This window comes from Patiria miniata, unplaced genomic scaffold (genome assembly GCF_015706575.1).
Source record: "Patiria miniata isolate m_02_andy unplaced genomic scaffold, ASM1570657v1 HiC_scaffold_29, whole genome shotgun sequence".
Taxonomy (NCBI): domain Eukaryota; kingdom Metazoa; phylum Echinodermata; class Asteroidea; order Valvatida; family Asterinidae; genus Patiria; species Patiria miniata.
The window spans coordinates 22,559,451-22,586,933 of NW_024037068.1; the positions used below are offsets into that span (position 1 = coordinate 22,559,451).

Here is a 27,483-nt window from a genome sequence, read left to right on the forward strand (position 1 = left end):
TCAAACGACCAAGGCACGACATGGTCGTCATTGGATCCACCGCCATCATTGAAACAGAACAGTCGCAGGCCTGCGTCAAACTCACTCAGAACAGCCCGATTTTTGTCCAAGACTTTAAGCGGTGCTTGGGGTCGACGGCCGCGGCACAGGGAGGTAGGAAAACCCCACCGGAACGAGAATGGCCCGCACGGCGAAAACGCCATCTTGGCGTGACGTCATTTTTGACATATTATCTCCAAGCACTGACTTTTGTTCATTTCTTCTTCTTCTTCTCTAACCGACTAACACTGAATTTGTTTTCTTTTTCAGCCAGCTAACATTTTGATTCTTGTTTTCTCGATTCTTGAAGTGCATTAACAGTTTTAACCGAGGCGACATGGCCCGTGCTGTTATCGCTTATAACGCTTTATTAAAAATGTCCTGCTATTAAAAAACCTCTGGGCATGATTGGGAATGGAAGCGTGGCACACCCCGCAAAGCATGGTCCTCACGAGCCTCAGCATACCAATTCTAAGCGCACCCTGACACCAACCAAGATCACTGGTACCCTTCCCTTTAGGACGTCACTTCCGGTCCACAGAGCCCTCAGCTTTGTATTCCTTTCAGACAAAGCAGTTCTTTCACGAACAACTTCCTGAACATTTGTCCAAATATTTAAGGTCATAATCTGCACATGCATAAGCTATTTCAAAGGTAAAGATGTACATGGCATATTCATGTACTTCTTCTACATGACATGTATAAGTCCAGGTGTCGAAATTTTGGGGGATCCTCGGCAATACGATGTCTGGTTTGATAAGCTTGATGATTGAGCACCCATGGGTGGGATCCGAAATGCCCAGTAAGCTCGAGACATTTTCACAAGATGTGTCTTATTTGAAACATTTCCGATTCTTCATCAAAGCACGCTGGCCCTATTAAGAGCAGTCTATTTGATAGTATCTACGGATATGAGTGCAGTTTAAGTTGAGTGTGGGAGTAATGACAACTGTTGTCGACAGCTGTCGAAATAGCTGGTCAGGTAGCAGTTAGAGGACATTGCTCCAAGCTACAAATGGATTAATATACATGAAAAAAACGTGGTTAGAAGGGAAAATACCGCAGAAAAAAAAATCAAGGCCATTTTTCGCGGTGAGATTGTAACAAACAAGCACCCTTAAAGAATTCCTCTTGGTATTGTCATGTTCATGCTTGCACGCTAACGCCCTCAGCTGAGAGAATAGCCCGTAACGTGATCGGGGTCGGGTCGACGACTGTTCCAGAAACCCGGAATTCCCTGCACTGCCTGGGAATCTCCTCGGCAAAGCCCGAGAAGTTTTGGAAGTGCATGCGGCAAATCAGAAAGTCGACAACCACAGTAGGTATGGCGCCTCATCCCCAACGACCCCTACCTATCCACCCCAACCCACCCCGCCCCCTGGAATGGGATCTGCGGCGAACTAGTCCCTCCCGCATTCGTGCCTGTAATACTAACAGCCATCACATAATTGCTATACCGTCACTTCTGCTAGCATTTTACTAACAATTAACATGAATTGTATTTACTTTTTATCCCGCCTGCCACCTAGCTTTAGCTCAACGGCTTATTAACCCGCCAGCTTTGCTGGCTCACGTCATACTAACTCATGCATCTAACAAGTATTTGCTCGTGTTAATCAAGCATGCAATATTTTAATTGGTATTTCTCCATATTCTTCTTTCATTTTTGATGTTGATGAAAACAATTAGTAAATCATAATCTACAGTGCAGTAGTAATGTGATGGATGTGGACTGTTCCATTTGGGAATGGGCTTTTATTCCCCCTGCTCGGTTCGCATGAACTGGTGCCCGGCGTATGCTCGAAACAACATGTTAAACTGCTGTTTGACTTGACTGGTATGTGTTCTGGGGGAAGTCTGCTTAGCCAGTCAACTGGTAACCAGTCAAATACAATACGAATTAAATGGTATCCTGGCTGGTTACCTGCTTTTGCCAATCGAATGTTTTTTATGGTGAACAATTCTCTGTGGTCACAGCTCTATCAAAGTGGTTTTTGTTGCATTTCTGTTGAAGCCAACCAGGGACTATATAACAGTGGAGGTGTACTCCTGGTAGAGTTTTAATAAAGTTTACGGCTTTCTACAAAAATGGGAACAGTTCAGATTTCATCGTTACTGCTGCAAAATAAAAAAAATCATCCCAGATGTGTCATTCATTTTCAGCTGATAACAAAATAACCAAAAAAATTGATCTCAGGACACATTTCATGTGTCTTGTCATCCATCTGTGAATGTTACTCGGCTTGCAAGGCAAAAACTTGTCCCAAACCAGTTTGGCCAGAGGGTAGTCGATTTACATCGAAAAACCTCTAGTGTAAAATTAACACTGTTTGGTCGCGTTTCAACAAGGAAACTAAACTGTGTCAACAGAGTTTGTTTCAGTACTGGTATGTGAATTATTCACGTGGTGTTTCAATTCACATATTATTATTTTTAATCTAACAACTTTCCCCTTACAAATGCAAGGGCTTTTTCGAAACATTCACCGAGTTATTTTGTAACGTATATAAGCTGAAATCAATGGCAATCATGGGCTTTTAAAACCGTTTCCGTTGTTTCATCTTGTGACCCTTACATAGATCTTTGTAGTATGAAGGTGCATTATTCAGTTGGAGGCATAAAATCGCGTCACTCTTGCTTGCTCTTTTTTTGGCAAGACAAACTGCATTCCATGCTGTATATTGCGAGTACCTGCCGCGAGTTTTTTTTGTCCATAGCTTTCGGTCAAGGGTCCATTGGAAGATGACGTCATGCGCAGATGGTGGATAATTCATTTGATATGGACAGCTCATCTTATGTCCGATATAAAAATTATGCGTTTGAAAGTATCCACATCATTAAAGCGTATTGTCTTTGGTAACAAAAACGTTTATGCATGAGTGAGTAGAAATTATTTTTTTCGATGATTCATCATTCATGTTTAGTTTTGTGTCAGTATAGTGTTGATACATTGGTGACTAACCGTTTATTATTATAAATCGATTTATTCTGAAATAGTTTTCATGTAATTTGTAGATTGTATTATTTCGTAAAACTACCGTCGTCTACGCTAAATAAACAAAGGTATAATAATGGGTAGGAAGGCATAGAAGACATTATCTTTCGTAGACTATACCACTGCATGTAATGGTCTGAATGCACTGGCCTGCGAGCATGGGTATTTGAGGAGCATGAAGAAGTAGAACTCATGTTGAAACTTAGAAATCGACATGATGGAATTGTTACCGTCTTCTGGTAGCAAGGTTATAGTAAAGGCGATTGCTCATTTATAGATAATGTCATTTCACTGAGGAGTTGTGTGCCTCCATAAGAGACGATAACACTTGACGAAATAAAATTCAGTTTAAGGACCCCGTGCCATAACATTATTCGCTTAAATGCGGAACTTGACATAACGACATTCACCAGGGTTGAAAAGTGTTAAATGTTTATGTCGATCCACTTAGTCCGTGAGGGTTAGCGGAGAGAGCGAATCCCAGAAGCTTGTGGTGAGACGCCCGTATGCAGTTATCGTTATTTGAACTACCTACACGCATGGCAAACGAATGCATTTTGGTAATACGTTGTTTTGTTTTAATGAGTGCGTTCGATTACTTCCCCCAGCTTACTCGCGCCTGCTCCTCGCGTGATGACAGACATGCGCAGTGGAGCTAAATAAACGAACGGTTTCGGGTAAAGTTTCGTGCAAGAGCTGGAAAGTTGAACATTGACATGACACTGAGGCTGCATCCGAATAAACTGTCTAGAGCTAGGGCTAGGTCCGCGCCCATTGAAAATACGCGGGGACGGGCTGACAATAGACGTAGCTGTAGCTCTGGAAGCACGCGGCCTGAGGCGCCCGCTGGACGTCACGTTGGCAGCCATGTTTATTGAATGGCCTTGTGGGATACTTACCCAACTAACCGGCCAGGCGAGTCGGTTACTTGGGCCAGGCTCGAGTAAGCGCGAGAAGTCACGTGAGAGCTAAATCGAACGCTGTCGCGCTTGCACGAGTAAGCGCGGGGGAAGTAGTCGAACGCACACAACATCAGTTCTAGCATGAATGAGACGACTGTTTTCACGAACCTTGTGTTTCTCCCCCCTGCATGTTTTGCTGATGTTTGTGCATGAAACCCCTTTGTCAGGTCGGAAAGCTCCTCGATCAACTTTATATGCCAGAGATTATATGATACTCTATGAGACATTCTTTCGTCCACGTGGTAAGTTTCTCTCTTTTAGCAATTACATGTGTTCCCTGTCTTATAAACGCGGTTTATGAAATGAGCTTCATACACACACGCACAAGATGCTACTCTTCTTGTCATTCATAATACACCCTTTACGCGCGGGTTTTTTTTACCTCACTTCAATCCATGTTTTTGCATAATCATTGCATCTACCAAAATACAACCGCTCTGAGAGCAGTGGCGTAGCATCGGGGAAGGGGGGTAAGGGGAGTATTTAATGCCCCCTCCCCCCCCCCCCCAAAAAAAAAAATAATAATAATAAATATTTGCAATAAATAAATTAAACATCCTCAGCTGGGAACTCCTCGGCAAAGCCTCGCGTGTGCCCTTTTAAACGTCACGCGAATGTCGGCAATTTTGCCGCTATTTAGGGCGGCACATATTGTCCGACTGTACCAATGATCGTCCACTTTGATCAGCGCCCCCATATGAAGATGGTGTCCAGCCCCACCCCCACCCCACCCCCTTCTGACTTTACGGAGGCCTGGTGATCGGTGGAAAAAAAACCTGTTTACCTTTCAGCACGGATGATCTCGCGAGTGCCCTTTTTCATGCACGTCACTTTAACCCCCCCCCCTCCCCTCCCTCGCAATCAAAAAGGCCTTGCTACGCCACTGAAGAGGAGAAGATAAAAGCGGACATTTATGAAGTACAGAGGGTGTTGCATTTGTGCCCCACGTGCGTTTCTCTTTGCACATGTTCTAGGAATCGATAATGAAGAACAACCACTGGTGGTCTTTGCTTTGTACGGTGTGATTCAGGCTTATTAAAACGGCAAATAGCGCGCGCGTGAACCATGAAAATAATCCACGTGCTCTCGCTGGATAGAGTGGTAGTGTAATGCATAAGGCCAAAAAAAAATCTCCGGTTTCTGGTATGCGTGCGCGTCGCCGTAGCCATGCGCGTCGGCAAAATGAACAAGTTTTTTTCAATGTAAGATGATGTCTCAAAACCGCCAAACTCACTGGTTTGACTGGAATCCTGCTGCTGCACAATTTTAACGTGTTTTTAGATTGGGTTATGGTCGAGAATAAGCTTTATGTGGCCTCTCTGGACTCCCATATATTTGCACTAAGTTTAGTCGGGCACCATTTGCAGTCATCAGCCGACATTTGAAGCAAAAAAGTCAGGTAAAAAAAAAAAAAAAAAACGCGTCGCCGCACCTTTTTTTGGGCAAGCTCCATACCAGAAACCGGAGACATTTTTTTTAGGCCTAACGTTCAGAGTGGAGATAATTATGTCGTCTCTCCGGTTTTACAAACAATGTCGTCAATATGAATACCGAAACTCGTAAGCTGCTCAATTGTCATTGACCGGTCTATTGTTAGGTTTTTTTCTCCATCATTTGCTAAAAGCGTACGGCCGTCTTGTAAAGTTTTTTTTTTACCATGCCGTACAAAATAGTCATTTTGTCTTAACATGACTTTTCCCGCAAACAAATCATTCGTTTTTTAATATTGCTCAGCCGGACAACCAAATGTTTTGATACCTTTTTTCTTCTGACATTTCCCATTTGGCACGTTTATTGCTTGCTCACTGCATGTGCATCATTAACCCATCCAGTCACAACTGTTTGTGTCTTGTCAGTAAATCTAATGTGGTATGGCCATCTTTTCATTATTACAGCCGCCCTTCACGTAAGTTCTTGGTGTTCATAAACTGCAATTCACCGTGAATTAGGGCACATAATATCATCACTCACCATTTCCATTACTGCAACCCTTTCTTTCTGCCACATTATTGTTTGAAAATCCCTCACTGCCTTTTCACAATCCATCACCCACATCTCTCCGTGTTTTATCAAATTCATCACATGCCTAATTCTCATGGGGAACATTATTTGCAATCGCTCTTTATTTTTAATAGATTTTATCACATTGTCATGGAACGTTCTAGCGATAGCCTCTTTAATTGATGGCGATTAAAACAGTACCGTACTTTGCGGTATTCCTGATTGTGTCCCCTTTTTCCTGTTGGATCATTATACCTCAGTAAGTAACTCAGCCGTGTCTGTCAGACTTAATAAGATATATTTCCCCACCTGTCCCTAACGGGCAGTTCTAAGCCTCACCACCTTGTGCTAACATTCTTCAACTCCCTCCCAAATTTGCCCGACAGCTCCCGGCATGCCTTGGTTCAACAGCATGGACGCCCAGGTTATCCTGTCCAAGTTTGTAGGAGACACAGCGACCCTCAAGTGCACGGTGGAAGACAAGGGCAACCGAGATGTGGCCTGGCTCAGGACGGAACCGCATTCCAGTGAGTATCCGAGGACAAATTTTATGAAAGGGTCTATTTAGAGAATTGCGCCACTTTTCAATCGTGGTTTTTGTGGTGTCATTTGTCACAGAGTGAAAGGCTATGGTTGCCAATCAAGGCAGGTGGGGAAAAAGAGATTTCACCATGAAAAGTGGCACATTTCTCTAAATAGACCCTTTCATAAAATTGGTCACTGCTCAGTCAACCGTGTAAGGACATGACCAGGGTGTCATTTTAAAGAGGAGATTCAACCCTAACAGAGGATATTTCCCTTTGATTCACATGTGCCCTACTTCTGTTCCAATTAGCAATAATATCTCGGTTTCGGATTTTTCTATCCACCCTGTATACTGCTGCTGCTGGCGCGATGCTACTCTTCCAAAGAGTGAAACTAGGAACCAGACGATTTAGAGTAAAATCACTCCAAAGTTAGATTGTTCTGAAAAAGAATCAATCCAGAGAAAATTATTAGATTGAATGCATTTTACTCTGAAACCTCTGATCCCTGTAGTTTCAGTCGGTGGGGTGGATTTTCACTCGAATAGAGTGAATAGACTTTATCACGAGTTGACAATATTACATTGAAAGCGAGGTAAACCCTTCATTTTTGGAACTTGCGAGTAGAAATATAACCTAATACCCTAATGTTTTAAGCCACATTATTAAAAACTTGAAAGTTTCGCGAGGCATTAACTATGTAAACGGAATGTTTACAAGTTGTTTTCCTGAAAGTCAAATTCCAGTTACAAGCATCTACACAACTTCATTCTGCTGTTTGAGGCTTTGTTTTGGTAAATGGATATCTTCATAATGAATTTGACTCAAAATTTAACCTAGGCCTTTTACCAAAGTAGGCCTTTATTTCGTCTCTTCCCTGTATCGTGTTACAAAGATAAACACCCAAACAAAACTGTTATGATTCTTTCACTAGACATCATCTTCACGAGGGATGAGATGTACGATTCCGACCCCAGGTACAAGATTGACACGGATAACAACCGCACATTCCACCTGCGCATCGAGCGACTGACCCGCGCTGACAACGGGACCTACGCCTGCACTGTCAACACCAAGCCCGTCATATCGTGGAACGTCACACTCCAGATAGTCGGTAAAACCATCCATCTCCAAATTTCCAGGTGGCCTAACCACTAGTCTAGCAACTAACACCAGACACCCAATTACAGTCAGTTAGTTTCACTGTATTCCCAACACCCACACATTTCGCGATTCTTTATACCCTACAGGGTGGCCGCCAAAAAGAAGGAAACCCACTTTTGACGGCTATTTTCCCCTATTTGTTGAGCATATATCAACAATTCAATTTAAGGGTATTCAAATATTGATATTTAAACATATTGACGAAAAAATGATTGCAAATGCATGTTTTGTCTCTAAGATATGGTAGTTTAAAAATGTCATGTGCCAAATCTGTTTGTCCACGGACAGCTTTATTCCATCCGCTAGACTGAGCTCTGGAGCTTGATTTGAAGACACAAAAAAACACTAAACTAGACTAATACACGTGGACAACAGTGATGTTGGTGACATATTTAAATTAGTATACTAACACTATTCTTGCGATTAATTTAAGAGCAATACTTCACTGCACCATAACAAAAAAAACAGTTCAAATAAGTTAGGTAAGTAGGTTAAAATTCCTGTCAAAAGTGGGTTGCCTTCTTTTACAGTAAACCTACTCGTGTTCGTGCTAGTTACTAGCCAACCTTGCCCTGTCACTAAACCACGTTTCAATAGAAACAATGTTTCAATAAAAAACAATGTTTCAATAGAATACAGACGATAAGCTTGGAAATTATATACATATTTTATTGTGGCATTAGGATCATCTTGAAATTTTGACATAACGATTTACAATTCTTCGGAATTGCCCTTAGGTAAACCTACATGATAAGCTCCATTGAGTCTACGCTCGGTAGCTCGATATGTCAGCGGAGCATCTGAACATTTCGGTTCAAAATTTCAAACCTAGGTAAAGGTAGCGTCTGGTTGCTGTTTTGTTCACAGCTCCAGCAACCGTCACAGACATCGTGCAGATGTCGCAAGGAGTCTCCGATAGCGGGAAGCGCACGTTCTTCTTCAACGAATCAGATACCGTGGAGCTGAAATGCAACGGTGATGGTTCGCCACAAGCTAGGTAACCAATGAACAGACCGACCCATTCGGCCCCGCCCACTTCGTATAATGAAAAGACCTTACACTTAGGCCTGACCAATGCCTCACTGCAAGCATGTTCCAGCTCACGCGCGTCCTGTGCAGATGCACGCATGTACAACCTCGGCCCCAGGGTGTCGAGCAGTACGCGCCCACCACTACCTGCTCTCTCACCCTGGTATTGGATCATTTGCAAGTGCAAGATTTTTGAACACGTATGCAAATGAGGAACAGTCTGGTGCCTGGATATGCGTTGCACATTAGCGTTTGTTTTTGTATGCGGTGTCTGGGGTAAAAACATAGTCAATTCGTAGCAGCGCGAGCACGGCGTGAGTTACGAAAACACGATTTTTGAAATCAAACTGTTACGATCTTATCGAGACATCATGCTGTATCACATTTCATATTAATATGAGCAAATTGGAAAGGAAATTAGTATTTTCGAGAAGGCGTGGACGAATGATTGCGAACACACGTACTGCACGTTGTGAATAATAGCACCAAGTACACGATAATAATCCATTACTAGCCAATCGCGGTATCGAATCAGGATACAGGAAGAAAGTTTCCTATCCAGGGTTTACTATTGGAAACGAGGTTGGAAATAAAGTAAGCACTGGGGACGAGGTTGACGCATGTAGGACTTGTGTGGACGCATGTCGCACGTTAATCGTGACTGTAATGGGAGACTTTTGAGACGTTGGTGGCAGCAAAGTCCTTGCTTTTCCATTGTTTGCGTCATATATGGCGTAAACGATTTAAAAGTACCGGTGTGTTTGCTGCCACTAATGTCTCAAAAGTTTGAGCTTAATGAATTGGTATATAATAACAACAGAACTTGATTTTCAAAAGATTCCAACTTTTAATCGACTGCTATCCGTGGAGAGAATCCAGAATTCATTTTGATTTTGACAATAAGTCTTATTAAGCAAAATGTCTCCAATGATGCGTAGGCTACTCTGGTTCACGCGCATAGCTTGAGTGTAAAGCCCGGTTCATACTCGGCGCGAAAGCGAAAACGAACGCGAATTTGTGACGTCATGGCAAGTATTCGTGCTGCGAATTCGTAAAAGTTGAACATATTTCAACTTAGGCGAATTTCGCAGCGAATGTTTCATGACGTCGAATTCGCTTCGCATTCGCGTTCGCGTGGAGCATGAACCGGGCTTAAGTTGATATTTCAGGGCGCTATTCCTGGGCGTGAACTAGATCAGAACAGAGACACATGACATCAAACTGCGGTACTCATAGGCATTAGAAACACAACCTTTGCTCAGTCAGTTTGACCATAAGGCTACGGTTTGACAGTTCGTAAACGTGGACATAAATATGAATGGGGAACTTTAGTTGACAGTTCCTAAAATAATTTACATGGTGCAAAATTTACTGAAGAGCTAGTAACACAAACTAACTCTGGCGACTTCCGCTTTGCCGAGTCACATATTATGCACGCAAGACTGTCAATCCTGTGTTTTAACCTTGCCTTTTTTGTATTTTGCGTTGGATTCCAGACTAGCGTGGATCGGTCCCGCTGGGGATCAGGTCGGGAACTCGACGCTTCGCATTGACGGCATCCAGCGCTCCCAGTATGGCGAGTACAGATGCGAGGCAGATAATGGCTTCAACGATATCCCGGATGCTCGGCTGGTCACCTTGAAAGTCAACTGTGAGTTGCACTCTCTGACAACATTTCACTCCCCCAATACACAGTTCTGTCATCCTATACATTTATGAGGTCCTCATATTGTTCCCTCTATTGTTCCCATAAGGTTTGTACACGAAAACCTCCCGAGGACTTGGCTTTTCTGTCATCCTACATTTATGAGGGCCTCATATTGTTCCCTCTATTGTTCCCATAAGGTTTGTACACGAAAACCTCCCGAGGACTTGGCTCAGGTCCTCGGGGTTATTGATATCGAAAATCCCCCATTGTCCAAAGTCCTCAGATCACATTGTTTTGTATTCCTCGCCTGTGTCATTCCTCCTTGTTAACAATTGCATTGAAACGCCCACGCACACCTTCAGTTTTTTTGCCGGAGTTGTTTTCACTCCTTGGTTCTTGGTTGGTTCTTCTCCTCAATACTCCGCGCGGGAATTTTAACAGGAGGAAAGAAACACCGGGGCAAACCCCTTCTCTTAGCGATAATGTCACCGGATTCCTTTAGGTGCATTGCATTACACAACACACGGGACCTACGGCTTTTGCGTCCCATCCGAAGGATGAAGCAATAATGGATAAGTGCCTTGCTTAAAAGGAATATACATTTGCAAACGTCGAAAAATAAAACTATCAAGTTTTTACGAAATACCTTACTAGGATGTTGGTAAATGACAGTCTCAAGCATCTTGTAAAATTATGGCACCTGGTGTGAAGTCATTTTCAAGAAAATGGTATTTTTGTAAACATTTCCAACGGTGGTCGGCCGACCAGCGTTGGAAAAACCTAACTATTTTTCAACTACTGCACCGAATTTACCATTTTTTCAGTCCAAATTTTGTTTGCTATTGGTTACATGTTCATGAATGGGTGCAGGCCAGCTAGACTGGTTCCCTTGGCTTACAATTTTCCATCATCTATAAATTGATCCATTTTATCTTTTGTGGAGTCAGGGAACCAGACTACTTGAGCATTCAGTGGCCGTCAGTTGCGTTTACATTATGGAACATCGAATCTCTCCTTTTAAATTCAACGTTTCGAACAGTAGGTCGTGTTATTCATCGTGCAGTGCTGAGGCTAACTTCCAAAAGAGAAATATTTTGGGGATATGAAAATTTAAAAAGGAGAGATAACATGATAAAATGGAGAGGTTCTTACCATTTTTTTAATCTGCAGATAAGCCCGAGATCAGAGTGTACCAGACTGATATTGAGATACGCAAGGCCGTGGGTGAATACGTCAAGATGCTGTGCCGAGCCGACGCCTCACCACGAGCCACTTACACATGGAGGAAAGACGGTGTGCTGGTACCCCCGGCCAGCAGGATCAACAACCGGCAGACAATGTAGGAATGCAACACTCCGCTCGTTAGTCCTAAAGGGGAATTTCGCTGGTGCCCGAAGTCTCAAACCCGAGGGCAGTGGTAAAGGCTGCTATTATGGCGCCCTCGAGAGACAGTTTTAAAGCACGGCTAGGACTTTTTTTATGTGGACAACAAGAGGGCGCTATCTGGTATTCATGTAGTAAACTTTTGTATTCGCCCTAAACAGCGCCTGCTCATTGTGTTCACATCTAAAAAACAAAACAAAAAAAACAAGCATAACTGCGCCAAAATTGCATTTTTTGAGTTTATGAAACTTCGACTTCGCCCCAGTTGTGGCTAGGGGAGATTTTCAGGAAGACATCAACAGTCTTCTCATTGATTATGTCGCTAGAAATGAAGCCAAAGCCAAAAAGGAAGCCGATCTTTCTGAAATACCCCCAAAGTCATGCATTCTTTGCCCTCGCCAGTTCAGTTCCGTTCACCCACAATCCCTTGGGTTTCCATATGAGATTTTATGCAAGAAAACAAACTCAGCAGACCATGCACCAGGGTCTTGATTAATATCTCAAAATGAGCACAAGCGAAATGGTCAATTGTACAGTGTAACACATTGTGTTTTTTTAACCTGTGGAACTTTCCATATTTTGTGTTTTGGATGTAATTCGAGTGAACCTCAGTGAACGTCCCCTGTGTGTCTTCTGTTTACTTTATTTTCTGACAAAGAGGCGTTTCCCCCTGCCTACAATATTCGTGTTGGACCCACGGATATTACGGCAACCTCTTTCACACTAGAAAATAATCTAACACGGCTTCTGCACGGGTCAAGGTAGAAAATTTAAATCTATAGCCAACCCGTGCACGGACCGTTGCAAGGTCCCATCGGGACACGGGGTAGGTATGGCGTACGTCCGTTCCCTTCCCACCAAGTTTCATGACGATCGGATCTCGTGATGACGTCATGATGACGTCACACATTTAAAAAAAAATTGTGCAAATATCTTTTTACCTAACAAATTAACCTATTACAAACAGCATTTAGATTTGAGCATGTTGTGGTTGTGAAATATGGCGATAATCTTCAAAATTTCAGAAATCTACATAAAAAATCAGGAGATGACGTCACCATGACGTCAGCTCATTTTTCATCTATAACACATACCTATCTATAAACTTACAACGTTTCAATGCAATTGGACTTTTAGGTCGGACCCGTGTTCGATGGAACTCGGTTCCGCTACGTGTAGCCTTGGTCAAGGCCCTCGTCGTTATTCGTCCGTACGCGATAATCAGTCGGCGGAATATCCTCGCAAGCTATGCAGTGCATGTAAAAATACAGCGCGAACAGCGACCTCTTTCGGCCACTATTTTATGCAAATCAGTTGGACCCGATCATTTTTTGTGCATTGATGCCGTGTGCAGAGACACACAACATGAGTGTATGCATTATGTACGGTGCCACGTTTCACCGCTATGCAAGTTTCGACGCAACGATCGACCAATAAGAAAACGACATTTAAATTCAGCTTAGGCTATTACCATAATGGGCACCACCCCCAAAACTTCACATGGACGATTGATCCAAGGCGCTCGATCAGGTCCAACTTATTTGCATAAAATAGTGGCCGCATGAGGTCGCTGTTCGCGCTGTATTTTTACATGCACTGCATAGCGCGCGAGGATATGCCGCAGATTGATTACCGCGTACGGACGAATAAGGACGAGAGCCTTGACCAAGGCTACTACCCGTGTTGATTTCAACATGGATAGTGGAGACGATAGTGTGAAAAGGCCTAATGCTTGTGCAGCTTGGTTAACATGCAATAATGCAGAAAAAAGAAGAATGAAACATCCTCTGCCAGCCCTTTGCTGTTATCCTTTGCAGTGCCGAATTGAGACGTCAGGTTGACGACTTCTGGTTGTAAAGAAAGGGCTTCTAACATGGCTGCCGCGTGCACTGTGAACATAAATGGTTATCCGAATTAACTGATGATTTGAAAATCTTTCCAACGCACACACGTATAAACCGCACTCAAATCGGTTCCCCGGCCACACGACAACTTGACGTCATCATTTCGGTACACGTTTTCGGGAAAGATTATGTTGGTCACAAAGCTTTACCGTAGTCTTTCCATCAGCCGTGTCTATTATCGCTCTTGATTTTGAAAGCAATAAGCTTGCTGCTTTTTTTCTTTCAACTAATTATATCTCTAACTTATTGGCGGATCTGGGGGTGGTTGGAGGGTCTAACACCCCTAGATTTGCCGTTGAGTTAAAGAAGAAATAGGAAAGCATGAAGAACAACGTAGCAAATGCCCGCTAACCCGCCCCTCCCCCCAAAAATAATACCCCCTTGAGCAAAAGATAGGTCCGCCCCTGTAAATTGTGATCTTTTTTTATCAAGAATGGCTAAAAAAAATTTTTGTGTCTGTCGCCATTTGAAATCCGATGCAGTAACAGTTGTTCAAAGAAGCGCAATTTGTTTTGTATTATTTTCACATCAATGGCTGATGAGGACTAAAGCTGTTTAATCGCTTTTTGTTTGATAACTACACGGCTGTTGTCAGTGTTGCGATCCAATTACTAGTAAGGCGAACATTGTAATGTAATCCAGTTTTCATAGAGTTAAGGAGTGATTTGTTACATGTTTAAATGTGTTTTAGGCCTAGTACAACGAGTACTTTCTATCCTTTCTGTTGTAATGCCGTTGGATCTGTTGCCTTACTAACAATGCAAGTATGTTTTGTTTGTTTTTTTCAATTAAACTAACTTTACGTTGCACTGATGTCTTCTATAAATAGCGATAACTAATTTCTAACCCAATATAACTATTGTTGTAACTAACAACAGTCTTTGCACTATGACGTCGGTATTTTCACAACTTCAGTAATCCGTCCTTCCCTGTGGCCCATGTGATTAAGAACACGATTCAAGCGCCTTCTTCAGTCAGAGGCAAATCTGAGCCCGTTGAGCTCGTCACATGAAGAATGTTAAACCAATCAAACTCCAGCATTCACAAGCGAAGGCCCCGTTAGATTTGAAACTCTAAACTGTACACCAGTGTTGCATGTGTATTTCTCTTATAAGTTTCCCTGAACGTTCCAGGAGGTTCTTGAGGCGGGAAATGGTTAAGATGCTTCGCTAACTGGCCATCTTCAGAAACTTGTATATTTCTCTGTTTTTCTTGACATGTGATGTGTGCTTACTAACCAAGGATCCACATAAGTTGTGATGTTGATACGGCTAGGCAAGTAGTCTTCAAAAGTCCGTTTCTTTGTTTTGTTTGTTTGTTTGTTTGTCTGTCTGTTTGTTTGTCCTTTTCGATCATCCCTCACGTCTCCAAAAGAGCATGCGCACACCTGGCGGCATGCCTGCATGCATTATGCATGATTGTACTAACCCTTCCAGCATGGTATGTTTCGTTACTAGCTTTCAAGGTTTCGACAAACCCATCCCTTTCCCCCCCCCCCCCCTTTTAGCAACATGTTTCCCAAACATATTATTATTATACATCTAGTTTTCGTCGTTGCACCCGCATGAGCTTGCGTAACTGAAAAGGACCAAAAATATTCTGCGCTTTCCTGCCAAATGTGTTGCCAAATTGTCGCATTCTTTTCAAAGTTGTTTTGAGTCTATTTACAAACTAGTTAGTATAAACTCAAGCAACAGGCTTTAGCGCTAAAGAAAGTGGCTGAAGTGTCTTGTTGCATTTGCTAATTAAGCGAAATACAGTGACTTTGTGAAGTCATGGTTCTTGTCAAAAATGGCCATGGTAGGTCAGTGCACGAAACTTAAAGATAGGTAATTAGTCGGGCCGGGTTGGGGAGGCGGCAACCTCGTCCCCAGGGTGTCGAGTAGTACGCGCCTACCGGTACCTGCTCTCTCACCCTGGTATTGGATCATTTGCATGTCCAAAATATGCAGTGTATTCGGTGTCTTGGGTAAAAGCAGAATCAATTCGTCGCAGCGTGAGTTACGTAAACACGATTTTTTTCCAAAGTTTAAATGTTACAATCTTCTTCAGCCAAAATGCGGTTTCACATTTCATATTAATATGAGCAAATTGGGAAGGAGATAATTGTTTTGGAATGGTGTGAATGTAATAATTAAAATTAACGTGCAAATACGTTATGCACGTTGGAAATGACAACACCAAGTACACGACAAAAATCCATTGCTTGCCAATTGCGGTATCGAATCGGGGTACAGCAAGAAAGTTTCCATATCCAGGGTTTACTATTGGAAACGAGGTTAAAAATAAAGTAATCCCTGGGGACGAGGTTGGGAGGCAGCTATTAAGCGGGGAAAGAAAGCCCCTCTATTTACCAAAGTTTAACCACCTGCTAAATGTTACGGCCTCCAGCCTTGTGCCAACATTCCTGGAGGTTTTGTCGCATCCCCGTTGTTCAGCCCCGATCCATTTCCCTCTTCCCATTATGTTTATCCAATGCAATATTTATTTAATGAAAGAGACTCAGTGTCTCACTTCAAACATGTATGGAATGCCGTGTGCGTCAAAAATGACGCTTGTGGTTACCCCGCCCCCTTTGTCTCGTAATTACCCGTGTATAGTAGTATGTCAGAGTGATTCCCTATCAACTCCCCGCCCCCTCTGTTAAAACAAAGCGTTTGCTGGATGAGAATGTTTTCTTTCAGGTCATTTAATCGAACTCCGAAAAAGTTACACTGAATCATTACCCCAACTTTCAAATTTGGGAAGGTGTGGTTTTGAGGATGACTGCTCCATGTTCCTACACGCACCCCGTGTTCCGACAACCCTATGTTCCAACAGTCCGCACATAAGATTGTGTTAGACCGTTTATGGTTAGGGTTAGGGTTAGGAACATGAGCAGTCGAAACGAAAGGGTGTCAGAACATAATGTGTAACCGTAATGAGCATTTGTCACTTTTTTTAGTGTCGCTGTAATAAGTTTGTTTTGGCCAGTACGGCATTCTCTCCTTGCGAGCTGTTGGCAGTTGTTGGTTTTTGGGGCCAGAAAAGTAGACATTGACGGCCCGCGCTGCAGTATAACCATGGGGATATTTTCTTTCAGGTTACTCAATGAAACTTGGGAAGAATTAGACTAAATCAATACCCCCAACCTTCAAATTTGGGAAAGGGTGCATGGGATTCAGCTTTTGTCAGCCCGTCGTTCAAAGACACCAAAAGGCACAAAGACACCCACAGTTTAAGAGTGTTAAAATGACAATCCTTGGCTTTCTGCCAAGGATAATTGGAAGGGGAAAAATAGCTTCTTCGTCTACAGGCAAAAACATAGTCACGAGACCAGACTAAAATAATGAACTTTCCTGCCAAACACCTCCTTTGACCTACTTAGATCGCTATGGGTCACTCAGCAAAGTTTGCTGTGCTTTTTTATCGGTTCTGTTTTCCCCCGCTTAAAAAAAAGAGGAGCTTCCTGGCATGGCGCAGTCACGTATTTAATCACACGTTCTAATTCACTCACCTTCCCAGGGACGCTGGTGCAAGCTGTTGCACCTGGGGTCCAAACCTCGCGAGACGTGCGAGATTTGAAAGTTTGATGAGCTCGGATGCCGGAGTCGGTTTGCCAATTAATTAATCCGCGGCCGGTTGTCTCTTCAGCCAATGCGATTGCTCCTTTGGAACCTGCAAGTTCACTTAAAGTCAATTATACGCGTGCCTCAAAATGCAGGCAAACATTTTATGAAATGTGTATTGAAAGGCAAAACCTAATTTGATTTACATCACCCTGACGCAAAAATTCCATCTTATTAATAGTTAATGCGGTACCCGCTGCTATGTACATCAGATTCGAACCAGCCAACGGTCCCGTTAGCTCGGTGGTCGAGTGGTAAGACATCTCCACTAGAAAGCAGGAGGTCGTGGGTTCGAGGTAACACACTGAGTATACAGTGTTTATACGTCGGTGAAGGGCAACACCTAATTTGATTTACATTACCCCTACGCAAAAAAAGCCATCTTATGAATAGAAATGTGTATTGTTGTTCTGAATCTAAAGTCTATACAGTATGTCGCTCTGACAAGAACTTAACTATATTTCGTCTGTATGTAAAAAAAAAAAAAAACCAAGTTTTACAACCTAGCTCTTGAATTTTTGTCAAATTTTCGTGAATATAAAAACCTCAAAGCAAGCTTGCATATTATCGAAAAGAAACCCTACTTTCGTGCCTTTCGATTCGTGAAGGTTAGCCAGTCCTCAAAAGTTGTTTCACCTTTTTTTCTCGTGTGATTTTGATTGCTCTCTACTTCTTATTTGCAAGCAGAAAACGGAGACAGAAAACTAACCCGCACGTGCGAATAAAACATGTGCGAATAAAATCCGACATAATTATTCACTGTAAACAGAAGTCCAAGTCAAAAGATTCTTTCACACAAAAAGATATTCAAGGCTGACGAGTAGTTTCAGCGTGAGATTAATTATAAGAAAAGAAAGGGTTTCACACTTGTTAATATCACGTTATCAACGGTTGCGGGTATATATATAAGCGCATTAGTTGTAGCGCATGTCTGTTTAACTTGCTTTTCCAGCACACAGATTATGTTGTGCACAGTGCGTGTCGAGCTGAGGATTATGCTAGCCTTTTTTCTTCATTCCCTATTCATTTTAATCCTACATCCTAATGATAATGCTCTCCATGATGCAAACTTGACACCTGATTCTGATATAGATACCCGGGGAAGAAAAAAAAGGAATAAAGACTGCGCTCCGCCGCCTTGATGATCTAAAATAATTTAAGCAATTCTAAATAGATTGACCGGTTGACTGAATTGTCCCTATTAACCAACTAGCTCACAATGTGCGCAGCTTGCTACTGTAACAGCTTTGTTTCCTTAGTCGTTGATAAAAGTACAATTTCGTCCCTCGTGGTTTATCGTTCTTTATACGAACCAAATATCTTTGGCAGATGTTCAATGGTTTTCTATTTAGATTTAACGACAATGTGAATCGAATGTCAAAATTTAGCTTCATTATTGTATTCTTTGAACTTCGCGTTGCATGCGTATTATTGGACTCCAACCCAGCTTTAAATAACGGTGAAATGTATGCATATACATTAGTTATTCATGAGATGTTAATTTTCTCGACAGCTTGGTCATCGTGAGTATCCAGCCAGAGCACTACGGTGTGTACACATGCGAAGCCACCAACCTCCTGGGTACTTCACGGGCGAACATCACTCTAAATGGTAACACATCATCAAATCGGTGTCATATAAAATTTTGAACTCCTAAGAAATGTGTCTCCCTTATTGTATATCGACACCTCACACGTGATCTGTTACTGTTCAAGTCATCTTCACTACGCATGCGCATGCGTAATACAATCATGATTTCCTTGAGTGTTCCTCTTCATTTTGCGACGGATAAACCTAACCCCCCCCCCCCCCCAAGAAAAAATACTTCTAAACCTGTTTTTCAGAGAGGGGAAAAACTTGAGTATGTAAACACCGGCAAACGTGGAGTAGGGACAAAAGGGTTAGGGCACGCCACGATTGAAATTCGTGTACAAAACCAATGAGAGCTGTTGCTAAAAAGTACAAAGGAATGAGGATTAGGGACGATAGGGGTCCACGATTGCCGGTATTTACAAAGATGTGGGTGTGTGGACGTGGGCAAGTCCACAAAACGTTCACAATTCCTGCACCCTGTGGACCTCTTTTGTTCTGAAGCCCACAAGGAGTTAAGCAATGTTAGAACACATTCCACTCATGCGTTGCATCTCCACTAGCCCAGCATTCACCCTGAAAACGAACAGTGCGCAGTGCTCGAGACGTCGAATTTACCGGTCCGCCCCCTCCCCCGAAAATAAAAAGTTTTCTCAAAAAAAAAAAATACAAGAACACGATACCAGCTTCAATTGTACCAAGACAATCCAAGCAGAAAGATCTCAAATTAGGTCAATATGGACCGAGCCATGCATTAAGCCCCACCCACTGCGCACGTGGGCAACCGAACACGTGCACCGTCTCCAATCCCACATCACACTGCATGTTCAAACCGTGCGCGTCATACGTGCGCGCATGCGGGACATTTTTGTGCACGCATGTCGGACATTAGTCTCAGCTGTGATTGGTCAAAGCATCATTTGAGCGGGGCTTAATAGATCGATGACCTTTGGCATCCAACAGGCAAACCGCTGCCACCGATCATAGTGAGCGATCCAGTGGGCACTCGGCGGCACATCTTCAAGCTGATGTGGCAACACCAGAGCAAGCAACCGCCTAACTACCCCGGCACCATCCCAGTCACCTACTACAAAATCCTGTACCGTGGATGGTGGAGGCAGGTAAGACCAGAAGGGCGGAGCCAGAAATCTGATGGAAGGGGTGACCTTTTAAAGCTGAGCTCGACAACAAAAAATCAGTTCAAACAAATATGCATTCTTTTGGAAGACAAATGAGACAGAAAAGTGGCTTATCGAGCAAAATCAGCCTCTTGGTACTACAATGCATTACAGATGGAACTTGAACTCCAAACTTCAAATACCATTCGACTTTATAGAACAAATTGTGTTCGTAGTTAAGCTTCATGCTGACGCGAACGCGAAGCGACGAATAAAAAGAATAAGTGCTTAGATATCTCAAAAGTTGAAGTTGTCCAACACCGGTGAATTAACACCGATGTTAATGTTTCGTAACGTCCATATGCCTATCGCTCGTCAGCATTCGCGTTCTCGTGAAGTATTAATGGGCCTAATTTGAGAGGAACATTTTCTTTTCAAGCTGAGTGGATTATGGTTGGCAAAGAATAAAATCCTTTCCCTTTTTTCTCCCAATGTTTAAAGCTATCCTTTGGAATGGTAAATATCAGAGATTGTATTGGGTGGGTTTTTTTTTTTGGGGGGGGGCTTTGTTTAGGAACTGCTTTCTGATCATGCGTAATAAGTCTCACATTGCAAAAAGTATATCACCATGTAGCATAATAATTAGTCGTTATCTACATAAACAAAATCACCGAATTAACATCTCATTGTCTAGATCAACAGCATCGCTTCATGTGCTCGAAAAAATACACTCAGTTAACTTTAATATCGACTTTGACCACCACTAATAAGCAGTGCACTGGGCAACGCCTCTACATGCTGACCATTCAGTAGTCTGTTACTTTTAAGGATTCATTGAATTAGGCCTATAGTCTCTCCACATGTACTTGTCGTTCTCAGTCCACGCAAGACAGAAGAAAGGTGTATTCCTTGGAGGACGAGACCAACCTGATGGAGGAGATCGCCTATCCGGACTTCTCCAAGATCAAGCAGTTCTGCAACCTGCATGACCTTCGACACAACGCGACCTATGACCTCCAGCTTTACGCCGTCAACGACCAGGGCGATAGCGACCCGGTCAATTTCACGTTTTACACAGCCCTGGGTAAGAGTTCACATGTCCGCGAAGTCGCACGGACAAAAACTAGCATAAATATTATAGTGTTGATAACATTCATGTTTCAACCTTCCGAAGGGTAAAGGACGTTCGATCAAGAATTATGGTACCTTCAAGCTATCAAATGGCGCTGCATAACACGATGCCGATTATCCCACTAATTTTGAGGGGGAAATGCAGACTTCGCAAAGCATTGTGGGAAGATTACCATGAGCAACCCATGCGCATTTGTTATGCGCAGACGGAGGTGTTAGCCTCAGGTCACTTATTTCTATCCAAGGAGAACTCCAAGACTTTCAAATAAGATGTCGGCAGTGATCTTCGGTAGGGCGGTGATAAATGCACTCTTTAAAAGACCCGTGTCAGATTTGGACACGAATCCGGGTCACATCAATTTGACCCCCTACGTTTCCTGGTCAAAACTGAAACTTCTCTGGATCATTGTCCGGGTAATTTTGACCCAGAATAGTGTCCTGCTGTCCCTGTACAGTATCAGGGAAAATACGACCCAGATTCCCGGTCGACTCTGACCCGAGACATTTAAGAGTGACGTAATGCGTGTTTTCGACTCGGGTCACACACTAATTTTGAGCAAGAGTAGACCTATCTGTCTTTTCAATAAAATTGTCAATTTCTTTTCTTCCCACATATGAATTACCCTTTGCCCTTATTATTACGTTTTGCTTTGCCTGCACCCAATGCACAATTGCACACACAGCCAGGGCTGACTACAACGCCACATCAGGTAATGTTACACTGTCACGCATGGCACCTCACTGTCACGCTGTACTGTCACGATTGTCTCGCTTGTCACGCTTGAACGTGACACGTGCATGTTTACTTTGCATGTAGCCCTTTCAGTAGCAAGACTGTCCAGATATTTTGCCTGTATCGTGTTTAGCAGCAGTTGTTTTAAATTTACGTTTTTGCAGTTTAGCAGTAACTCAAACTTGCACACAAATGCTATAGCGACGTCTCCAATCTGTCTTCGTAAACTTTTAACACATGTTATTTTAGTCGTTCTTTGTTTTAAATAAATTGTAAAGCTATTACAAAGCGCTTTTCGTTGTATCAATAATCTTAACGCGCTTTACAATGTGTATGGAGTGCCGAAGTGAATACGTCAGGCGCACAAAATGTGTGTGAAAGACATTAGCGCGTGATTCAGCCCGTGAACCAACGCGCGCGTACTCCATTCGTTTGCACTACACTTTCTAGTTCTAAATGACGTCACACTTCGGTACTCCATTCCCTGTTAATTAGATGTTTATTACCCCGTTCACCACGAGACCACGTGGCAGCCAATATCAGCGCACATTCGGTCCTCTACCCTCACAGTACAGGAACCCATTCCAGGCGCGGATCGGGGGGGGGGGGGGGAGCGGCGGGTCAAACTCACTTTGCTCTGACTCAATTATGTTTTTCCATAGAAATACATGAAATATAATGTTAACCCCCCCCCCCCCCCCCCCGCTCTGACACCCCAAACAAATTATACTGGTAATAATGTTCGCCTGTGCAAAATTCGGACAGAGCCAGCTGGGTTAATACGGGGGTATTTGTACACTATTCTATTGAACTACACTATTGAAAGTATGGAACGAGCCCCCCCCTCCGCACCTATTGATTTTACGTAGGCCAAGCCCCCCCCCCCCCACCTATTGATTTTACGTAGGCCAAGCCCCCCCCCCCCCCGCACCTATTGATTTTACGTAGGCCAAGTGTCCGGAGTTTACCTACATTTAAACATGTATTTGCTGATGAACAACCCCCCCCCCCCCTGCAAAATTTCCTGATCCGCCCCTGCATTTATACTACTGGGTTCTGCTTCAGTTACTATCCCTTGTGATGTCTGCTAGCAAGGTTGACATAATTATTGTTTTGTACCACTAAATAAATATTACTAATTCAGTGCTGTCTTCACACAAGAAGTGTGCCATAGTAAAATAGTATCTTCTACGTGGCATAACACATTGTTTTTGTGTACATTGCAATACTAACCTTATGACCATATTTGAGGATATTGCAGTCACAATGAGGGCGCTGTTTGATTGGGGTAAGGTCTTTTGTACTTACCCAAATCAAACAGCGCCCTCCTATTGTGTCTTTCACACCTCAGTTAAGCTAATATGTCATAGATAAAAAAATAAAAGCCCTAGGCTAAGAACGTCCGAATCTGTGCGACGTCAAGGCCTAAAGTGATACAGGCTTGTGATGAAATACATTTTTTAATGTAACATCTTTTGCATATGGGTGATGCCATCTTAGGCATTTATCTGTCAAGAAACATGGCATGTAATGCGATTATGATGTGTTTACTAACATACTAAGTACTGGTTGGTCCCAGCGTGTCAGCCTAGTGTCGTCTTTGTACCTATGTGACTAACCGACTGACCAGCTACAATCCTGGCCAAATCCTGCTGGGCCTCCAACCCCCCGGCCCCCGTTCAATGTTGTCTCTCATTGCGCGGTGTGTCGATCAGCTGGAGAGAACAACATTGACCGGAGGAGCGGGGAGCGGGGGAGTGGGTGACCGTGGCAGGCTCAGCAAGTGTCCCAACCATTTTGGCCGGGATTGTAGGCCTAACTGACTGTCACTTGTGTAACTAAAAGGTAATATACAACATTTGCTTTTGCTACGATTATCAGAAATGGATGGATTTGAGGGTTTGTATTTTATAGCAAAAATTGTTAGAGTTTTGTGTTCACGGATGCTGGGGAAAAACACTGAATGCCGTTCTGGTAGTCTTATTCCCTGACCCTACTTCAGACGAAATGGACCAATTTGTAGACTTCAGGGAATTGTTAGGTCAGGAAACAAGACTAGCTGGCTGGCACCCGTTCATGGATGTGTAACCGATTGCAAACAAAAAGTGGACTAACTATTTGGTACATTTTGATAAAACTAAAAGTCAGGATTTTTTTTCTTCAAATGGTCGGCAAACCATCTTTGGAAATTGTTACAAAAAATTCGACTTTCCTTGAAAATGACAGCACAGCATGTGTCATGGTTTCGCAGGATGCTTAATTAAGACTATTCTTCACTTACAGTCAAGTAATGTATTTCATACTAATTTGGGAGTTTTGCTTTTGGTGTTTGTAAATGTTGTATATTACCTTAAACTTGTTGCAGACTGGCAAAGGGAGATGAGCAGTGCCATCGTATATTACCCAATAAAGTCAATGAATGGGTTACATCCGATTAATTGTGCAGACCAGATACACGACAAGACTACCAGTTTTTAAAATGTTAGCCAAAATTAAAGGGGCACTGCGTCCTGAAATCCCCGAAATTTTCATGCTTTGGATTGTTTACCTATCTTTCTAATTGAATAGACCAGCTTTACTATAGCCTTGTCTTGTTTTGTTGCAATCTTGTATTACATGCCATTAACAGAACATTTTTCATTTGTGGTATAAATGAAGAAGACATTTTTGCACATTTTTTAAAATAACAGTCATTATGTGGTTTTAAAACTGTGAGTATACATGTACTGGAAATCCAAGCGAGGCAAGAGCCCTGAGGCAAGAACTTTGCATTCCAAAGCAAATAAAAATAAACGTAACTCATTAAAGGGAACTACTCCATGGAAAGCGCCCAATTGGGCTACAAAACGCGTTTTAAACGAAATATAAGATATAAACATCTACACAATTATCCTTTAAAACCTGGGCAGTTTTTTTTTGTGTTATTCCTGTATTATGCGTGCGAGAACGACTTTCGGGTCCACTTTTGCGACCCAAAAAGCATTGGTGTTGTGTGTAATATTTATGTGACACACACAACGTGTATCGTGCATTAAATAAAAACGACAGGAAAAACGTATGCGTACACCATCGTGTCCCATAACAACCGTTTTTTTCGTCTTTTCAAAGGATAAGTAAACAATGCAAAGCTGCATGAAACTTTCGCGGATTTCAGGATGCAAAGCCCCTTTAATTTTGGCCAACAAAAAGTTGACCCTGTCTACTGCCTCATTTGGATGCAAAAGTCAATTTTGTGACGTAATCGTCTGCCAAAGCAAGACAGAATATTAGGTTTAACATTTGCAAGGGAGAATAGGTAGTTGCAAAATAGCAATTCATCTTGCAACGTTAACGTTTCCTTTCTGTTGTGTTCTTACAGAAGACGAAGTGACGACGTCTAACGGAGACACTGCAGGTCCGCTCTCATTATCATCAAGTATATAACTTTTTTTTTGAATTCCTTCTCTGTTTTTGTTTTACTTGTAAAATGCATGAATCAGTATTAAAGCATACTTCCATAATGTAAATTAGGTCTGATGACAATATTGTTACAGTTGATTTCAGGCGTTATAGGCTATCAGCTTCGGTCCACAAATTGGGCCACCGGTATCAAATGATCGTAAGGAGCAATGCCCATAGTGATTTTTGGCAAGGTATGCACATCTAGAGTTGGAAAATGTGTGACAGCTTTGCCTTGTGAGCGGTGGCAGTTTGTTGGCTGTAATCGCTTTTATTTTTGTTTCAAAATGGCCGCCATAAATTATATGTGGAAACAAGCATGTATTCAGCCGTATTCAAAAAGCTGTAACCGCTGCAATGCAATCACATATTTTCTAACTACAGGGGTGCATACCTTGCCAAAAATCACGATGAGCATTATTCCCCTTATTTTGATATCGACCAAACCCCCAGGCTGATGGCCTATTATAAGAATTCTTTTAATCAAGGCAGTATTTTAAACAATGCTTTATGATTGGGACATTTAACAGTGATACCGATCGAAGATGTTTTTGGAGTTCCAGTGACTAGAGTGTTGTTACATGTCCTCACTGGTCTCTTATAATTCTCTTTCCCCACAGTAAATGAGAATCAAGATCCAAATAGAGGTTAGTAAAACAACAAAAAGCTGCTTAATTCTACAGGGTGACCCAAAAAAATGCAACCCTAAAACATTTGCCTTAAAAAAGGGATCCTAGATTTTTATGTTTTGGGTATCAGATTAAAGCAGAGAGGCTTTTCTTTCTAATACTGAAAAAAAAATCATGAAAATGGAACTTTGGGTTGCCGAGAAAATGCCAATACATGTATGTAAAACTAGTCAGTTTGCATCCTGTACACATAAAATTACTACCGTAAGGGATGTTCACTGTACCTTTTGTGCATATCCTGATCCTTGTAAACAACACGGCACATTATGCGACAAGAGTACTTGAATTTGATGGAAATACCTTTTATTTTCCACCTGAACAGGTATCTCATCCTTTTTAGTCCTATTTAAACATTTCAGCATCATAAATATGTCAAAATATTAAAGAAATTGCAGAAATGAAGGATAATTACACAGTATGCTTATAGTAAAATGTTTCACTGTATGAAGTACTTGTGTAAAGGATAACAAATTACTGCTTTTACATAATTGACATTTTTCTAGATCAGCAACTCAAAGTGCTATGTTCATGATTTTTTTTCAGTATCTGAATGAAAAAGCTATCAGCTATATATCTGATAACCAAAACATAAAAAAACCTACCGATTTGTTTTTAAAGGCAAATGTTTTAGGGTCACAGTTTTTGGGGATCACTTGTATACATAAAAAAAAAAACAAGCTGGAAATGCTACGGAAGGTTTTTGACGTGACGTCAGTGACCCCAAGGCCTGCATTAAATTGGTGAGGGACAAGTTGACATGTATAGCCATGCAAGGCTGTCATACTTCAACATTTCTTACTAACGGAGAGACACGATGATTTATTGAGCTGCTGTCCCCAGCAAGAAACATGTTGAAATTCCCCACCCCATTTGTTTGCCTAATTCGCTTTTTCTCCACTGTTTCTTGATTCAGATACCATTATATGACATCATGTTGTAACCTAACCTGGCTTTGGGTCTATACTTTCGGGTACTTTCATTTATAAGAATGGTTAAAAACGTTAAAAAAGGGTTGGGTCATGGTTATCTACCCCCTTGCTCCGTACTCCTCCCCTGACTGGCAAACTTGTTTGATTTCGTCCTTCCAGAGGGACTCAAATGGACTGCACCTTCAATTGCACCTTCAAGTGCGCCCTCTACGGCAACAGTATTGGCGATGGTTATTGCTCTGGCGCTGGGCCTACATTGTACGGAAGTTTACAAATGAGATCATCGGCCCTGTTTTTTTTTTTTGGTTTTTGGTGTGTGTTTTGTGTTCCCTGTTAGAATGGTCACTGAGTGGAGCTAGTACGCCCTCTGCTGACGTCAGTCACCTGAAAGCACGGCAGAATGAAATCAGTAGTTTTGTAATTATCACAAGATGCCCAGTGAACAGAGAGAGAACCAAACACCCAATGTACATGTAAATGTCAAAGAAAAACAATCAGAGTCACAGAGGGAGTGCAACAGACCTTTCTGGGCTTGGTTGGCAAACTGCACTTTTGCCAACCATGGCCTGCAAAACTATGGAACGTCTAACATTGCAAA

General features: G+C 42.4%; 1 protein-coding gene across 3 annotated transcripts; it reads left to right on the plus strand.

Annotated features, from left to right (window-relative positions):
• LOC119736102 (igLON family member 5-like) lies at window positions 1–27,483 on the plus strand. 3 transcript variants are annotated; one of them, XM_038210110.1, is made up of 13 exons: window positions 1–153; window positions 6,384–6,524; window positions 7,456–7,635; window positions 8,553–8,682; window positions 10,211–10,365; window positions 11,533–11,701; window positions 18,771–18,868; window positions 19,811–19,968; window positions 20,845–21,049; window positions 21,780–21,806; window positions 25,188–25,244; window positions 25,888–25,914; window positions 27,045–27,483. In XM_038210110.1, the coding sequence occupies exons 1-13, from the start codon at window positions 21–23 to the stop codon at window positions 27,161–27,163; spliced, it is 1,599 nt and encodes a 532-aa protein (XP_038066038.1). In that variant the 5' UTR covers window positions 1–20; the 3' UTR covers window positions 27,164–27,483. The 3 variants fall into 3 exon arrangements, with proteins under 3 accessions (XP_038066038.1, XP_038066039.1, XP_038066040.1); XM_038210112.1 differs by lacking the exon at window positions 1–153 and adding an exon at window positions 942–1,361; XM_038210111.1 differs by lacking the exon at window positions 21,780–21,806.